The sequence below is a fragment of the Nylanderia fulva genome, unplaced genomic scaffold (assembly GCF_048542155.1).
Source record: "Nylanderia fulva isolate GAGA-0341 unplaced genomic scaffold, ASM4854215v1 Scaffold3, whole genome shotgun sequence".
NCBI lineage: Eukaryota > Metazoa > Arthropoda > Insecta > Hymenoptera > Formicidae > Nylanderia > Nylanderia fulva.
Genome location: NW_028190368.1, coordinates 8,221,995 through 8,237,426, shown reverse-complemented (window position 1 = coordinate 8,237,426; position 15,432 = coordinate 8,221,995). Strand labels below are relative to the sequence as shown.

General features: G+C 35.5%; 3 protein-coding genes across 4 annotated transcripts in view; 1 reads left to right on the top strand and 2 right to left on the bottom strand.

The window, feature by feature from the left end:
• Nucleotides 1-1,282: 1,282 nt before the first annotated feature.
• LOC114941821 (peroxisomal leader peptide-processing protease) lies at nt 1,283-7,284 on the top strand. The gene is made up of 6 exons (XM_029316970.2): nt 1,283-1,998; nt 2,272-2,432; nt 2,591-2,703; nt 2,939-3,122; nt 4,090-4,374; nt 4,738-7,284. The coding sequence occupies exons 1-6, from the start codon at nt 1,292-1,294 to the stop codon at nt 4,824-4,826; spliced, it is 1,539 nt and encodes a 512-aa protein (XP_029172803.1). The 5' UTR covers nt 1,283-1,291; the 3' UTR covers nt 4,827-7,284.
• On the bottom strand, nt 5,847-11,568 carry LOC114941822 (uncharacterized). Of its 2 annotated transcripts, XM_085484201.1 has the most exons (8): nt 11,395-11,568; nt 10,721-10,918; nt 10,351-10,646; nt 10,067-10,263; nt 9,923-9,983; nt 9,663-9,849; nt 8,483-9,574; nt 5,847-7,859 (listed from the first exon to the last, which is right to left on the bottom strand). In XM_085484201.1, exons 2-8 carry the CDS (start codon nt 10,867-10,869, stop codon nt 7,751-7,753), a joined length of 2,091 nt encoding a protein of 696 aa, XP_085340327.1. In that variant the 5' UTR covers nt 10,870-10,918; nt 11,395-11,568; the 3' UTR covers nt 5,847-7,750. The 2 variants fall into 2 exon arrangements, with proteins under 2 accessions (XP_085340327.1, XP_029172805.2); XM_029316972.2 differs by lacking the exon at nt 5,847-7,859 and having other exon boundaries at nt 8,199-9,574.
• Nucleotides 11,569-12,304: 736 nt separating this feature from the next.
• Nucleotides 12,305-15,432, bottom strand: part of Dhc98D (Dynein heavy chain at 89D) — a 28,581-nt gene continuing 25,453 nt past the window's right edge. The window contains 7 exon segments of the mRNA XM_085484397.1: nt 12,305-12,555; nt 12,741-12,887; nt 13,220-13,399; nt 13,464-13,631; nt 13,916-14,127; nt 14,576-14,876; nt 15,023-15,184. Of these exon segments, the coding sequence (XP_085340523.1) occupies nt 12,409-12,555; nt 12,741-12,887; nt 13,220-13,399; nt 13,464-13,631; nt 13,916-14,127; nt 14,576-14,876; nt 15,023-15,184 (1,317 nt within the window). The 3' untranslated portion in view covers nt 12,305-12,408.

Sequence of the window (15,432 nt, the reverse complement as noted above, 5' to 3'; positions counted from 1 at the left end):
AATTTAACAAGGCTCTGTAATATAAATATAAATATAAATTGAGAGTGTCAAACAGGCAATAAGAGCCAAATCGCGGATGACAGTGCGTTATCCCAACGAAACTAAATTTTTTTGTTAGAATTTAAAAACCTGTGCACAAGGCACTAAATTTTGCTTGGTCACGGCCAAGATTTAAAATTGTTGGGGATGTATAGAATTGAATCTCTTGTAGAGATTATTCTACAAGAGATTCAATTCTATACATCCCCTGTTCCCCCCTTAAAGAAATAAATGCGAGAGAAAAATATAGATCCGAAAGTCGCTGAATCGGGAATCGAACCCGAGACCTTTTGCTTGCCGGGCGACTGTTCTTCCAACTGAGCTATTCAGATCCCTAAAAGATCCCTAAAGGACTGCTCTTCCAACCCACCTATTCAGATCCCTAAAGGATCCCTAAAGGATCCCTTTAGGAAATAAATGCGAGAGAAAAATATAGATCCGAAAGTCGCTGAATCGGGAAATAAATGCGAGAGAAAAATATAGATCCGAAAGTCGCTGAATCGGGAATCGAACCCCAGACCTTTCGCTTGCCGGGCGACTACTCTTCCAACCCACCTATTCAGATCCCTAAAGGATCCCTAAAGGATCCCTCGGCAAGCGAAAGGTCTGGGGTTCGATTCCCGATTCAGCGACTTTCGGATCTATATTTTTCTCTCGCATTTATTTCCTTAAATGGGGAACAGGGGATGTATAGAAATCTCTTGTAGAGATTATTCCAATTGTAAATCTTGGCCGTGACCAAGTAAAATTTAGTGCCTTGTGCACAGGTTTTTAAATTCTAACGAAAAAATTTAGTTTCGTTGGGATAACGCACTGTCATCCGCGATTTGGCTCTTATTGCCTGTTTGACACTCTCAATTTATATTTAATTTTTACAAAGTTTCTATGAGACAACATTTTATTTGCAATGTACAATACAAAAAAATATTTTTAATAGAAATTAAATAGATTTCTCCCGAAATTGTATATAACTTAAAATTAAGATAGCAGATATTTTTTTCATATTTACATAAATATAATACTTAAACAATGTATATACGTATATTTATTTTGAAATATATACACACGTATACGTATTTTAAAAGATATACAATAAAGCTCATTTATTGTGTACATATATATATTTTATATGTTGCATTAAGAAAATATTAGCGTTATTTTAATTATAAAAATATATTAATCGACTCGGACATCATTTAAAAACTAATAAAGATATCCGATTTTTTTTCTGTTTGCGGCATTGTCAAAAAAGATGAACACTCCAAGCAGCGCACTTTTACTGCACTCGCCAATCGATAAAGATATACGAATCACACCACGAGGAAGCTGTGGCATCTCGATCTCAAAAAATTGGATACTGATGCATGGCACCGCATTAGGCTCGATTATCGACAAGTCTCGCGCGATATCGAGGTTCATCACGAAAATGGTACCAGGAGAACTCACGCTCACGTCGACGGAACTCGCGAATGAATTGAAATTTCGAGTTTACCGCGATCCGGAGATCGACAATGGTCCTCGATCAAGCAATAATTCGCACGTTCAGGAACATCTCGGTAACGTCGTGGCCGCTTGGAAGTGTCCACTCCTGACGAAGACCTTCGACGAGTTCTTTAAAACGTGGAACTTTCCGAAATCGTCGATTAAGTTCGATCGATTTCTGCGACCGATCTACCTGCTCGTCTTCATCGCCGATTCTCAAGGAAAATCGATCGTGACAATTCCTACGGTCAAGCAAGCTCTCTCTTGTCTGCTGGGCCAGGTGGTTCTGCGGAATCCTATTCGCGGATCGACCGTGGAAATCGAGTCCACGCCCTTCGGCAATCCCGTATTCATTGGCTCGATCGCACGTGGGGTCATCAGCAATGTCGTCGGCGACGAGGACTGCGTCGTCATGACGGACGCGTACGCATTTCCTGGTAGCGAGGGTGGTCCCGTCTACGTCATCTCGCCAGATTGGTAATAACGATTCTTATTTATTTTAAAAAATTCTTTTTCCTCGAGAGACATCCTTAAATTTGTCTGCTGTCAAAGAATTTATAAAATATAATTATTTTAATATATATCGCAAGTGTTATATAAATTATTATTTTGAGAATTTTTCGAAATTTTTTGATTCGAAGTTCTCTCTTAACCAAATTCCGAGATCACTAATCGACGATCAAATCGATGATTATACATATTTTGTTATTTTATCGCGTTTGGAATTTTTTGACACGGATGTTTTTATAGCAAACGTCGAATTATCAGCGGGATGGTGATCGCGCCGTTAAGCTGGTGTCGTGGAGAATGGGTGGATTACACCTTCGCCGCCAATCTTGCTCCGTGTTTGCTCAACATTTTACGAACGAAGGATCCTTGTTCTTCGATCATAATAAGTTACCAGAAAGATGGTTCGTTAATATAAACGTTATTTTTTTCTATTTTCTGATACATTAATTTTTTCTAATACATTTATTTTTTGTTTTTATACTCTTATTTTTTCTATTTTCTATTTTTTAATATATGTATTTATATGCGATAAAATCTTGATCTTTTTTCTGATATATAGAAGCATTAGATAAAGGTGTCGTGCTTGTAAGATGTGGGATTAATTGGGGCACGGGTGTTCTCGTGGACAAGAATACCGGTACATTTCTGACGTGCTCGCACGTCGTCAGCGAGGTAAAATCAAACTCTTAGAAGCTTATGCGAAAAAACGCAATAGAAAAGTATATATTCTAGTATCTATATTTAAAAAAAAATACAAACTATATTTTAGCACGCGACGTAAAAAAATTAATCGCATTTAGTGCAATAAGCTCAGCATGTGGCAATGGTATATTAACGCGCAATATAGCAAATGGATAATTTTTTATATGCGACAAAATTACAGCTAAGTCAAAATAAATTCCAATAGGCGCCAGAAAGGGAGATATCAATCGAAATGAGCAGAGACCAGACCAATTCACGCGCGTGGGCGAAATTGTTGTATAGAACCCCGGAGAATCAGCCTTACGACGTGGCTGTATTGAGAGTAAATCCACAGGATGTGGATCCTTCATTGCAGTCGATACGATTGTCTCGTGCTCCGGTTGTAAAAGGTAAATTCAGTTCCTTTGCTTTTTCACTATTTTTATTTTTTAATTTTAGCTCTAAAGATGCAAAAGCGAAATGTGTTAGTCCCAATAATTTTTATCCACTTCGAACTGTTATCTAAGAACATTTCGAACAATAGATATCGAAGCTCATAGCTTTTCTCAACAAGAGGAAATTAGCGATATATCCAGCAGCGTGTCAATAACGATTTCCTGGCGCCTCAACGCCAGGAACATTGACCTTCTTCCTCATCAGGATAGAAATAACGTATAATTGTGAAAAAATTGGGTCAATTGATCGTCGTTAATGGTGAAATTGATATTTGGCCTTCTTCTAACTCAGAAACCAATACATATGTCCATTTACTCGATCGCAATAAAAATCTATTTACTACGCGTTACCATAAGAATCTTGCTTTTATTGATCATTTTTATTACAAATTACGGTGCAAAATTTTTGAAACAGTATCCGTCTTACGAATGAAATAAAGCAAATATTATTTATTAAAGTTACTAATAATTCTCTTGGACAATTTCTTCAGGTTCTACGATTATTATTCTGCTATTAATCTTTGATCTTTTTAACATGTAAAGAACTAACGATTTAAAAACATCTCAATTTCTTAATCAATAAAAAATAAAATATATAGAACAAATATTTGCTGAAATAAATCATTTGATCATTTTTATCACGAATTACTGTGCGAAATTTTTAAAAAAGTCTCCGTCTTACGAATGAAATAAAGCACAAATATCATTTATTAAAGTTAATAATAATTCTCTTGGACAATTTCTTCAGTTTCTACTATTATTATTCTTTCTTTATTATTAATCTTTGATTTTTTTAACATATGCAAAGAACTATAACGGTATTAGGATCTGAACCTCTTAGTCAATAAAAAATGAAACATAAAAAAAAAAAAATTTGTTGAAATAAATCCTATTAATTACGTACGTACACACCTGCTCACAGGCGAGCCGGTGGTCTCCGTGGGATTTCCGTTCTCCTCGTCCATCCGGCCGACCATCAGCAGCGGCGTCGTCTCCAAGTCGATGGACTGCGCGCTCCTGACAACTTGTTGCGCCCAGAGCGGTACCAGCGGCGGGCCGATAGTCAGCCGCGCGACCGGCGAGATGCTGGGAATGATTGTGTGCAACGCGCTCTCGTCGGACGGTGCCGTCCTGTACCCGCGGATGAGCTTGGCGGTACCGGCCGCCACGGTGGACCGGCCCTTGCGGGAATACTTGCGCACTGACAGTCAGTAAACAAATCTAAATTGGCCACTGACGACGATCTAACGACTATATAATTTGGACGATGCCTGGACTATAAACCTTCCGCGCTGCAGGGAACGAAAGATGCTACATAGTAGAGCCGCACCGAAGTGCGAGCGAAAATTTTTAATCCTTTCCGCAAATCAAGTTCATCATATTGCGGAGAAGATATTTAATTATATACATGTATAGTTTTTGAGATCAGAGAGTAATTATAAAATTAATTGTGTGGCGCGGAGCTAAAATATTTTATATTGTCCTTCGGTTTTTTTTCGATTTACTGTTATTTTAGTAGAAATTAGATAGAATTAAAGATTTACCTTTTGCTTCTCTATTGTCGTTCCAGATCCCGACGTGCTTCGAGCTTTCACATGCGATGACGCGATAGTGCGCAATGTTTGGAACTTCTACCCTTTGCTGCCGTCTAAACTGTGAAAAAAGAATACGCAAGATAACTTATAAACTCTATATATTCAAGCTCTAATCGTATGGTATCGTTATTTGTTATTTAATCCGTACTATTCGAGCTATTTTTATTGCGACTATCATATTGCGTAGGTAATATATTGGATTATTTGCATTACGGAATATTTGTCTGTGAGTCATGTTGGACCTGCCGATCTCGAATTCGACACGCCGTTGTGAACATAATCTCACCTTCGAACCCTGATTGAATAACATACGCCATTGACCGAGTTTAATATAAAGAGAAAGTTTTTCGTGACGTTAAGTCGTAGCGATCGGCACGCAAAGCGATACAAGTCAATGATCCCTTCATATTTATGCTAAAGACTTTGCTGATGAATAATATTATCTGCATATGTCGTCGCGTATTGAATTTTCAAGCGGTATTTAATAACGTCGGTGTACATACATTTGCATTTGCCTTGTTAGAAAATATGATTTCTACAAAAAATTATTAAATATATATGAAAAAATATAAGATACATATTATAAATTGAAATTAACTTGTAATATCTTACTATTTGTCTCATATATGATTCTAATCCTTTTTTGAAATAGCATGTAGCGTAATTCTCAGATATACTTGCTTCGCCATCTGACAAATGCTCGTACAACTTCCTTCGTAATATCTTTGATCCATATTCGCTTCCTGTATTTAATTAAACATAAAAGTTTCTCTAACAATAGTATAATTTTATTTATATCTAATATAAAAGAATTACTCGAAATATAATTACAAATTGAGATTTATTGGCTGCCTCTTTAGCGTTAAAATTTTTAAGATAAATATCTTAATGCATATTCAACACGAATCGTTTTTTATATTATCACGGCACGAATTTCATCAGAAATTAATCGAAATATATATGCATATAAGCATTCAATTAGAACACTTAATTGTACTAATTGTAAGATAATATATATGTATTAGCCGGGTTATACGAATTGAAGAACTGCGTAAGATTTTCAAGAAAATATGAAACATCCAGCGAATTGTAATTTATTTTTTATTTTATCTTTTTTTCAATCAAGTATATAGCTATATGACGCGATCACATAATATTGCCTTATATACTGCACTCGATGCTTACAAAAGAATCACACACGGTCAGACGATCGCAGGTAACGTTCGTGAAGAGTGCGGGGTGATTGATAGTCGGAGATGGTAAAAAGCAATTGCAATTGACAGAGAATTAACGCCGTTCCATGCTGTTTCGTTCCGTATATACAAGTTCGAATGACTTAAATGCTAGAAAATACGTAGTTATGTTATCACTTGTGATTTTTCTTTCGCTCTTAGTTTTCCTTGGTCTAAAATGCACATAGGAAAACGAAGGATCTGCAACCTCGTGAACTTATAATCGCGTCTTCGGGCCTGATAAACATTTCGTCAATTCTATAATGCTAATTTTGTGTATATTTTCTCTTATCTTTCCTCCTGCGTAAGACCAATAAACGTTTAATTAAAAAAAAATAAATAAATCAATTAAAAAAACGCGAATAACGCAGGAGTGAATGTTCAGATCTCAATCGTCAGATTACGTAGATATATAATATATCGATAAATATATGTATATATATTAATATATATAAATAGTACGATATCCTTTACATTAGAATACAGATCATGTATATACATTATGGATGGAGTCTTCAGTAATAGTTATTGGAGTGTCGAAGAGTTTTTCTTAAATCTAAAAAATTATCTCCGCACGACGTTTAATCTTAATGACTCCTATTGTCCTTATATGTATAATCGATCTAATGATTTTCGATGCAAAAGTAAGAAAATAGCGAGTGTCCGACTTGTTGCTTGCGCGACTTGTAGTTTCACACGCAAGAAGGATCACTTTCGAACAATACGACGACGTCCACTTTGATGAGAAGGACGGAGAAACGATAAACAAGATTCGAAAGTTAAATCTAAGTGTTCATTTTTGTCTTATTGATAATCCGCCACACCACAATTTTTGCAGTTTTCAATACAAAATAATAAAGACGGGAATAATATTGCTAACTTTGCTACGAGATTGATCGCACTGCATATATATAGATATAGGACAGGATATTGCAAAAGTCGCATATTACGTAGTTATTGCGTAATAGTGATAATTTAAAAAAAATGTTGATATGAATTTTTATTCTCTAATTATATCTTATACCGAACTCTCTTTACTTGGACGAAGATATATTTTATGAGTAAAAAGAAAAGGTACGACTAATGAGAATATGTCTGCGTTCGAGAGGCAGTATGTGAATCCTAAAACGACCTATACATCTTGTACATGCTTTAGGATAAATGCGTTTTGCTGAAGAAAAAGTTCTATTTTTCATGTGCTATAAAAAATTCACTCGCGCGACGATCTCACACAAAGTATCTATTTAAGTACAAAAATAATATAAATTAACGCTATACACCTTCTAATTATCCTTCGAGAAAAAACCTCAGGCCCTAATAATAAAGCAAATTAAAACTATCTGGAGATTCCGAGTCTCTATGAGATTTCTTCCAGCATTTTGCGATCACAATTTGGCGCACCAAGTGCCAACTATCACATGAAGACCGAAAGCATCTGTGTTTATTACGGCCTTGAGAATTCTTTAAGAGCGACTAGAATCCTTCCTTAGACTCGCGACAATCTTAACGCTACTTTCATTCTAATTTCGAATTTTTTCGTATGACACGCTCCTTTCGAGGAAAAGTAGCGAATTCTTCTTCATATTTAAAGGGGGATTTCACAAAGTTCTTAGTAAAATTAAATGATTTGATCGTTGAAATAATTGTTCGTGTGTATCCAGGTTCGTTCTGTAGCTTTTTCCGTAGCACACCGAACCGATATGCGCGACAGTTCATTGTTGATAACCATTTGGCGGGTTCGGTGCTTCTTGACTGTCTATACTGTAACCGGTAATACTATCTGGACTTTGAAGAGACGCCGCGTAGAGCGGGTTGATTGGCGTAGCGTTCGTGTCGAACTGGGTCGAGTCATAAACGCTGTGATTCTGTAAAGAAAGAAGAAAAAAACATTCCCCTTTGCATTCCGAGGCAGACCATCCAGTCAATCAATTAAAAAAAGAAAAAAAAATTACCGTGAAGTTAATATAACGCTGATAAATTGAACTCTGCATATAATTGAGCATCAAAGCACTTTGTTAATAATAAAACATCGTGTCTCGCGTGTAATAATGCATTATTGAAGCGCAGTGCAAACGGTGCATCACACACGAAATATCTTGCTTGAAAATATTTTACAAGATTCCGTCCATGAAGAAGCAGCGTGATAAATTGTTGCCAAGGGGGAAATTGCCCGAAGTTAGTGTAAATAAATGAAACCAAATGCATTGACTACATCAATACGTTTAATTTTATATTATACGATATTATTTCTCTAAACATGCTAAGATATATTTACAGTTAGATAAAGCTCTCAAATGGTTTTACCATTATGCGTTATAATGCGTAATATATGTATAAATATTAATAACTTGTATAGAAGATTAATAACTTGATTAAATAACTAATAAACAAATTATTAATAAAATAAAAAATGTAAAACTTGGAAGAATTATCAATGGTGTACAGATACAGTGAATCACGGATACTGCAACGATAATAAGCTATCTACAAAGATTCAGTTTGCGTATCTGAATCGTGAGAGGAATCAGGATCTTGTTGCGTTTTGTTCCTTTTGTGTTTTTCGAATTTTGGGGATGTTATAGATAACAAATAATCACTTAAACCGCCCGATTCTCCTTCTTTCGAATTATTTTTGTTCTTTCGATAGGCTACGGTTGAACGAGAGAAACTCGATCTAGGAAGTAATTGTTGCGTGGTGTTCGAAGTATTAGTAGATGTACTGGACATCATATCGTCCGAATAGTCTTTTGAGAAATCAGTCTCTAAACGCGTCATTAAATAGCTCTGATTTATGGTGGAAGCGCTCTCTTGGAGCGCTAAATCATCGCTTAATCGAGATTCTTGGAAATCCTCCGTTTCAATTTTGTGCGTGCAACTCTCCAAAATGGACTGTAAGCTATTTTCTAGCGCTGGAACCTGAGGTATTTCCGAAAAATTACTGTCTCCATGCGGAATGTTCTCAACTATAGCCGCGGGATCCGCAGAAGCGTTATCCAACACGCCTTCTAAGCTACTTTTTCTCGTTTGAGAGTACAAGTTAACGTTACTGTCGATTGTTTTCGGTTTGTAGAGAAAGTTACTAGCGGTATCGGGCGAGAAGAGCAAATTTGAGACACTACTGGGACCATCGTACTTAACATGCGTCACAGAAATGGCTTTCCTGCTCGGGCTGGAGAGTCTTAAATCCGGCACGCTCTTTTGGGAGGATAAGTCAGATCTGATCAAAGGATAATTAGTCAATTCCGAAATATTCTTTTCTATGGTCAGATCTCTATCGAAGCTTTTAATACCGGTTGTCGAGCGAAACGATCTAATTGGTGAACCGAAGGTGCTCGAGTCGCTATTTTTCGGGTCTCTAGCTGATGTTAAGGAATAAAGAGAAGCTCCCTGCTTGGAGGATTTCAATGCTTGAGAATCATACAGCGGTATGTGAATAGAAGGAGTATGGACCTGATAGATGTAATCGCTGTCGGTTTTCAAGGATGAAAAACTCTGTTGATGCGGTAACGACACCGTGTCTTCGTCCATTGCGTCGTCCACTTGTGCCTTGTAAGAGAACATTATTGATGGTTGTGAAACCCTGAAAGCAGAATTTACAAAATATATCAGTCGAACATCCAAACCCATTATTCAAATTGCTAATGTATTGTTATATTGCAGTAGCTTACCCGAAGAATTCCGATAGGAATGTATGATAAACCAAAGGAGTAAAAAGAGTTAAATATACTGCTGCTGTGAAATCTACAATGCATAATCCCACTGGATTTTGAGTATAGTTTAGAAAGCCTGCACCAATTGATTGCACTAAATCCAACGTCGCCAGCGTTCCAGCATAAATGTAAAAGCTTTTCCGTGCTGCAACAGGAAGCGTATATTTATAATCACAATCAACGAGGAAGCATTATATAATGTGATGAGAATTACTTACTAGGAAGTGCTAGGCGGTCTCGTAACCGTGTCCATGGCAGTATTAATATGAAGAGATATATCTAAAAGCGATATCGACATATTCAGCGATGTAGGTATCAAATTTGACCAAAAATTAAAAAAAAAACGGCGTGCGCAAGCATACCGTAGTAAAAACGAGACTGCTGCAAAACCAAAACATCATGCCGCCGTGACCAAACACGTAAAAATCACGGCTGGGAATATGAAATGTATCGTCCGGCAGAACTAATTCCAATGTTCCTTGAGTGATCGTGAAAGCCAATGCTATAAATGATGTTGCAAGTAGTACTCTACGAATACTAGAACGGCTGTCCAAGTGACCTAAAGTAAAGGAAATGAAAAATTACACGTTAGGAAATATCACACATTCCCTTTCCTTTCTCAAGACTCTGAAAATATGTCACTCACCAAATGCTAAACCAAATATAACTACACTCATCTCGGTAGATAGTAGAAAAAATCTCACTGTGACCCACAAAACTTTGTCAGCCTTGCCACCAACTGTCGCCGCTGCGTTTACAGACATCGATACAATGCAGCGTATCACTGATATAACTACATTACAAATAACGAGACCGTAAAACGCTAAAAATATCGGACTACTCGTTGCACGTAATTTAAGCCTTGCTCTGTTGAATCGCATCGCGATGAATAGAAGGAACAACAGATTTGGTATTAGAATGATGACATCCCATATTCGTACTCTGAAAGATAAACGCAAGAATGAAATTTGTCATAAAACTGATTATCTTGTCGCATCCTGAGTCTTAACACGTACCTTGAATCTTTGATTTCCTTATACAGAATAAGCTTGCAAAAATGCTCCTCATCCTCAATCGCTGTACTTATATTGGGAATCATAGTACTGCTCAGATCATACGTATGTAACCAACTTTCAGACACTTCCTCCCTCTCGGCGCCGTACATTTCCTACCTTCTCGAGAATAGTGTCAGATTCTCTCCTCCTATAGTTTCACTGATGGAAAACAATTAGCAGAATGAAATGTCAATAAACAATACAATCACACGGTGTACGCTCGATCGTTAAACCCGAGAAAAATAATGAAACATCTGACGACTCGTTGAAATACAGTTTCTAGAGATCTCACGTCGTCTCAAACAATCTCTAAGCGATATACTAGGAGCAGAGTGTTACAAAACAAAATACGACGTTGCACAACATAACCTAAAATAATTTCAGAGTCACTGGCATCTTTGACATTTCGATTCGCGACGCGAAAGCGAACTGTCAAATGCACAAAAATCGAAATCCAGCTCGAGTAGCTACAACTTTTCCAACGTGGACATGAATTTCGCGAATGACGTTTCGGAAAAATCGATAAATAGCTGCCTATTGTGTAGCTGTCAAACGATCAGCCTGACACAAGCAGTGTCCAGTCTCGGACGAACCGACTTACTTAGCTAATTGGATAAGACCGTTAATCAGTTTACCGTGCATGAAGACGTCGCTCTCATTTTTCCCTGGAAAACGGCGCGTTTTTTTCCACCCAACCGTGGCGAGCACTCGATGCGTGACGAACGCTTGGCACAATTCTGCTTTCCGCCTTTCCACAAAATATCTACGCTCCACTCTCTCCCTCTCTCTCTCACTCTCTCTCTCTCTCTCTCTCGCGCGCGCGCTTCAATTGGCCTTCTGCTACGATACTACGAGATTCCAATGACTCGAGTGTTCATTCACGTCAGCGCTTTGTGCGTCCTCGCGATGTCCGATTCACCTTGGCGTGAAATTCGCGCGGGTAAATCAATGTCAAAATGAAATATTTTTAATTGCGAATATTGAGAGTTCGGCGCGATAATTTGTCGAAAAAGCCAAGGTTTTTGAGGAATAATCACTGGACAAAACTTGAATGATAGGTCGATAGGTTGTTTCTCGATAGGTCGTTCATCGATAGATCGATCGTCGATAGCTCGTCTTATTATTTGTATTTACCGAAACTCAAATAGAGGACTGTGTGATAAATAGCATATTAGATATTCTTCCTATAAGGAAAAAGTGATGTAACGCGTGAAATGCATGTTTGGAGTCGATATGTATTGCATGTGGGTTGTTCTTCCTTTTCCGCATACGTGATCGGCGGTCAGTTCGAGTTTTTTTTATTTGATAAAAAAACTTTTTTTCGAAGATTTAATCGATCGAAATTGAAAGATTGTTAAATAAATTTAATATTCTCTATTTTTTTCTTTTCTTCCGCTTTATTCTCGAATAAGAAAAAATTTATAGACCTATACATTTATAAAACTATTACATATAATAAAAAGGTAGACAAAATTGTGATAATTGAAAATACAATTTAATGATATATATAATTTAATGATAAATATAATTTAATGATTGTCTCTATATACTACGACTAGTTCTCTAATATATTAATTAACACGATATTAATACATAATAAATATATTGAAAAATACAATAGTTCGAGCGTCGATTTCGAGTACGAATTTTTAATCCGTATTTAACACAAGACAAACACCCTGAAGTACCCAGTGTGAAATATGTTCCGGAGTCGCCAAATCTGCCTCGAAAACCAAACCAACATCGAGAGCATTTCGTCGGTTCAATGTAGTATATACGGGAGTTTTAAACGTATTCTGTAAGGTAAATAAAAAAAAAATATCTTTCTAATTTACAATTCAATTTCATTTCATTTCATAAGAATTATTTTCAAAGATGTAACTCGTCAATCTTTTAATTTGAAATAAATAATAAGAAACAACGTGATGTTTGCTCGTTTTTTAATGTGAAACAGATATAAAAATTAGTGCTAATTCGATACCTGTAATTTTAGTCTATGGATTTCAGTAGGTATAATTGTTAATATTGGTAGCTCCTCTATTAAAACTTTCGGATGCGATCTTTTTAAACGATGCTCCTCGACATCCCATCTGGCGCCTTCCAAATATAATCCGTACACGTAACAGCCCTATTTATTAAACGCAGATATATAATAGAATAATTATTGACATTATTGCACTGAAAAAATGACTAAATTAATAAATATTTATTTCAATACTGCCTAATAAATCATTTATTTAAAATAAATAAATTTATTTATTTGTTTCGACCAGGATTTTCTTGTATCAAATAAATATTTTTCCATCAAACCAATATTATTAGTTTCAAATAACTGATTTATTTGGCAGTATATATTGAAATAAATACTTATTCAAATTAAATAATTTTTTTTAGTGTGTCTATAATAAAAAAAAACACTGAAAAATATAAGAGAAATAAATATCGCATGGAAAAATTCACCTGACCGGGTCTTTCTTCTACATCGTCAGGTTTGGAGAACTTCGACACCGTTGTGTAAATGACAGAACGATCGAGGGGCCAATTGTTCTTACGACAAGCTATCTGAATTAAAGCTGCCACGTAAGTTTCCGGCACGTGCAATCCAGACAACCACAGTACCACGGGCTCGTTCGCTCCGGACTGATGGAGATGAAGGAAAGTATCATTAAATAGAACGAATATAATTGCCCGTTCAATCCCTTACCCAATTAGTGTATTGGTCTATTCTTCTTTGAAAATGATTCATCCAACCGGCAAGATTCTTTCGTGTGTCCGGTGCGAATTTCGCCCATTCTTTGGGCAGAATACCGTTATAAAGAGCCACAGAAATGTTTTCCAGCGTCTCGTCCATTCCGATTTCGCCGGCAATGGCCTAAAATTAAAAGTGAAACATTTCAATGCGGATACTAAGTTGCATCTTAATTAATGTAATCAATTCAGCAAAGAAATATTAAAATTATGTTATAAAAACAATAAAATAAAATTAACATCTATTATTTGAAAATTCGTCTTTTTGTTTTCTCTCTTTAATATATATGTGTATATATATATATAGATATATATATATATATATTTGTTAAACAGGAAGTAAATGCAATGATAAAATGGGATTGATAAGAGTAAATGATGAAAATATTTTTAAGTTTATTTCACGACCTTTCTCAGTTGGTTTAATGTCCTCGTTATCGTTTCCGTTAATTTATTGAATCTTTCCAATTCTTGAAATAAGACAATTGCAGTCGGTGTCACGGCCACGCCAAAATTTCTCTTGACCTTGTTAATATCATATGGCGCGGGTATTTTGGTCGAGATCTCTTTCGCTATGTTATCGATGAATTCATCCTTGCTGACACCGGTGACACTCACCGCTGTAAATTTAATCCATGGCATGTCATTATGATTTTCATCGAAAAATATGCAATGTGCTTTTTAATGTACCACTTACTCTTTTTATCCAAGCGTGCTAAAAACAGTTCTCAATTATATACCAATAATTTATATTTCTTTGCCAAAACATAATTGAAATATAACTTTTGCAGACAAGATATAATAGCAACAAAAATATGACTTAATAGAATTATGATAATTAATTATATAAATCTACTTTCACTCATTTTGATCTTCTTTATGTTATAAAGTATTTTTAATAATATAATATATATTTTATGATATTTTAAATATCTCAAATAATACTTTAAATAACATATATATCTTAAAGCATTTATAAGAATGATAAATAATTTTCTTAATGAGATTAAATGATAAATATTAAAGACGCGTATAATATACGATGAAAAAAAAATATAGTATTCGTACCGGTTTGTGGCTGAAGTTCAATGAGATGTTTCCATATTCTCTTGACCGTTTGCGTAAAGTATCCAATCTCGGCATTCGGATGCAATCCAAACACTTCCGGAGTGTTCACGAGAGGAAGTTCCTCGATAAATTGCAGATAATCGTCGCGATTTCCTTCTGGTGGTATCACGTAGTCGACGGTATCCTTATAAAAGTGAAACGGTTGAAACTCGTCGAACAGAAAATCACCGAAATATTCGTTCATATAGGTGTAAGAAACGCGACGATCGTAGCTGTCCATCACTCTTCCGCCGTACATCACCTGTGTGAATTATTTTTAAATACAAAATGCAATAAATGTTGTGGAAATTTGTTTGTTTAAGAAATATTTAAGACAGACAATATACTTAAGAAAATAGGAGAATATCGGAATTAGAGAAGATCTTTAGAGAGATTTAGAATTCGTACCTCTCCAATTAGATACTTGAGGCTGTTCCAAGGTACAGTAGACTCCTTTGATGCTAAAGCTTTTGTCAAATAAGTACTCAGAATGGTAGTACACACATTAAAATCTGATTCGTTGAAATCGTATTTTATGTTCCATCCAATTTTGCCGTATCTTCTTCTCTCCTGCGATATATTAAATAATTTTTTAATAATTAATAAATTTAAAAGGCCAACTTTACGAGCTAATTGATTAGGTGTTAAAAAATTTTTTTATTCTACGTCATGAAAATAATACAAATAATAATTAGTATACTAATTATTATTTGTATTATTTTCATGACGATTAGTATACTAATTATTATTTGTATTATTTTCATGACGTAGAATAAAAAAATTTTTTAACACCTAATCAATTAGCTCGTAAAGTTGGC

What these genes read in the sequence shown, in the direction of transcription:
- LOC114941821 (XM_029316970.2), top strand. Translation starts at nt 1,292, where the DNA reads ATGAACACTCCAAGCAGCGCACTTTTACTGCACTCGCCAATCGATAAA. An exon ending in TACGTCATCTCGCCAGATTG is followed by an intron (nt 1,999 to 2,271) that starts GTAATAACGATT and finishes ATGTTTTTATAG; the next exon opens with CAAACGTCGAATTATCAGCG. An exon ending in GCTCGCACGTCGTCAGCGAG is followed by an intron (nt 2,704 to 2,938) that starts GTAAAATCAAAC and finishes AAATTCCAATAG; the next exon opens with GCGCCAGAAAGGGAGATATC.
- LOC114941822 (XM_085484201.1), bottom strand. Translation starts at nt 10,869, where the DNA reads ATGTACGGCGCCGAGAGGGAGGAAGTGTCTGAAAGTTGGTTACATACG. An exon ending in AAGGAAATCAAAGATTCAAG is followed by an intron (nt 10,647 to 10,720) that starts GTACGTGTTAAG and finishes TTTATCTTTCAG; the next exon opens with AGTACGAATATGGGATGTCA. An exon ending in GATACGCAAACTGAATCTTT is followed by an intron (nt 7,860 to 8,482) that starts GTAGATAGCTTA and finishes CTTTCTTTACAG; the next exon opens with AATCACAGCGTTTATGACTC.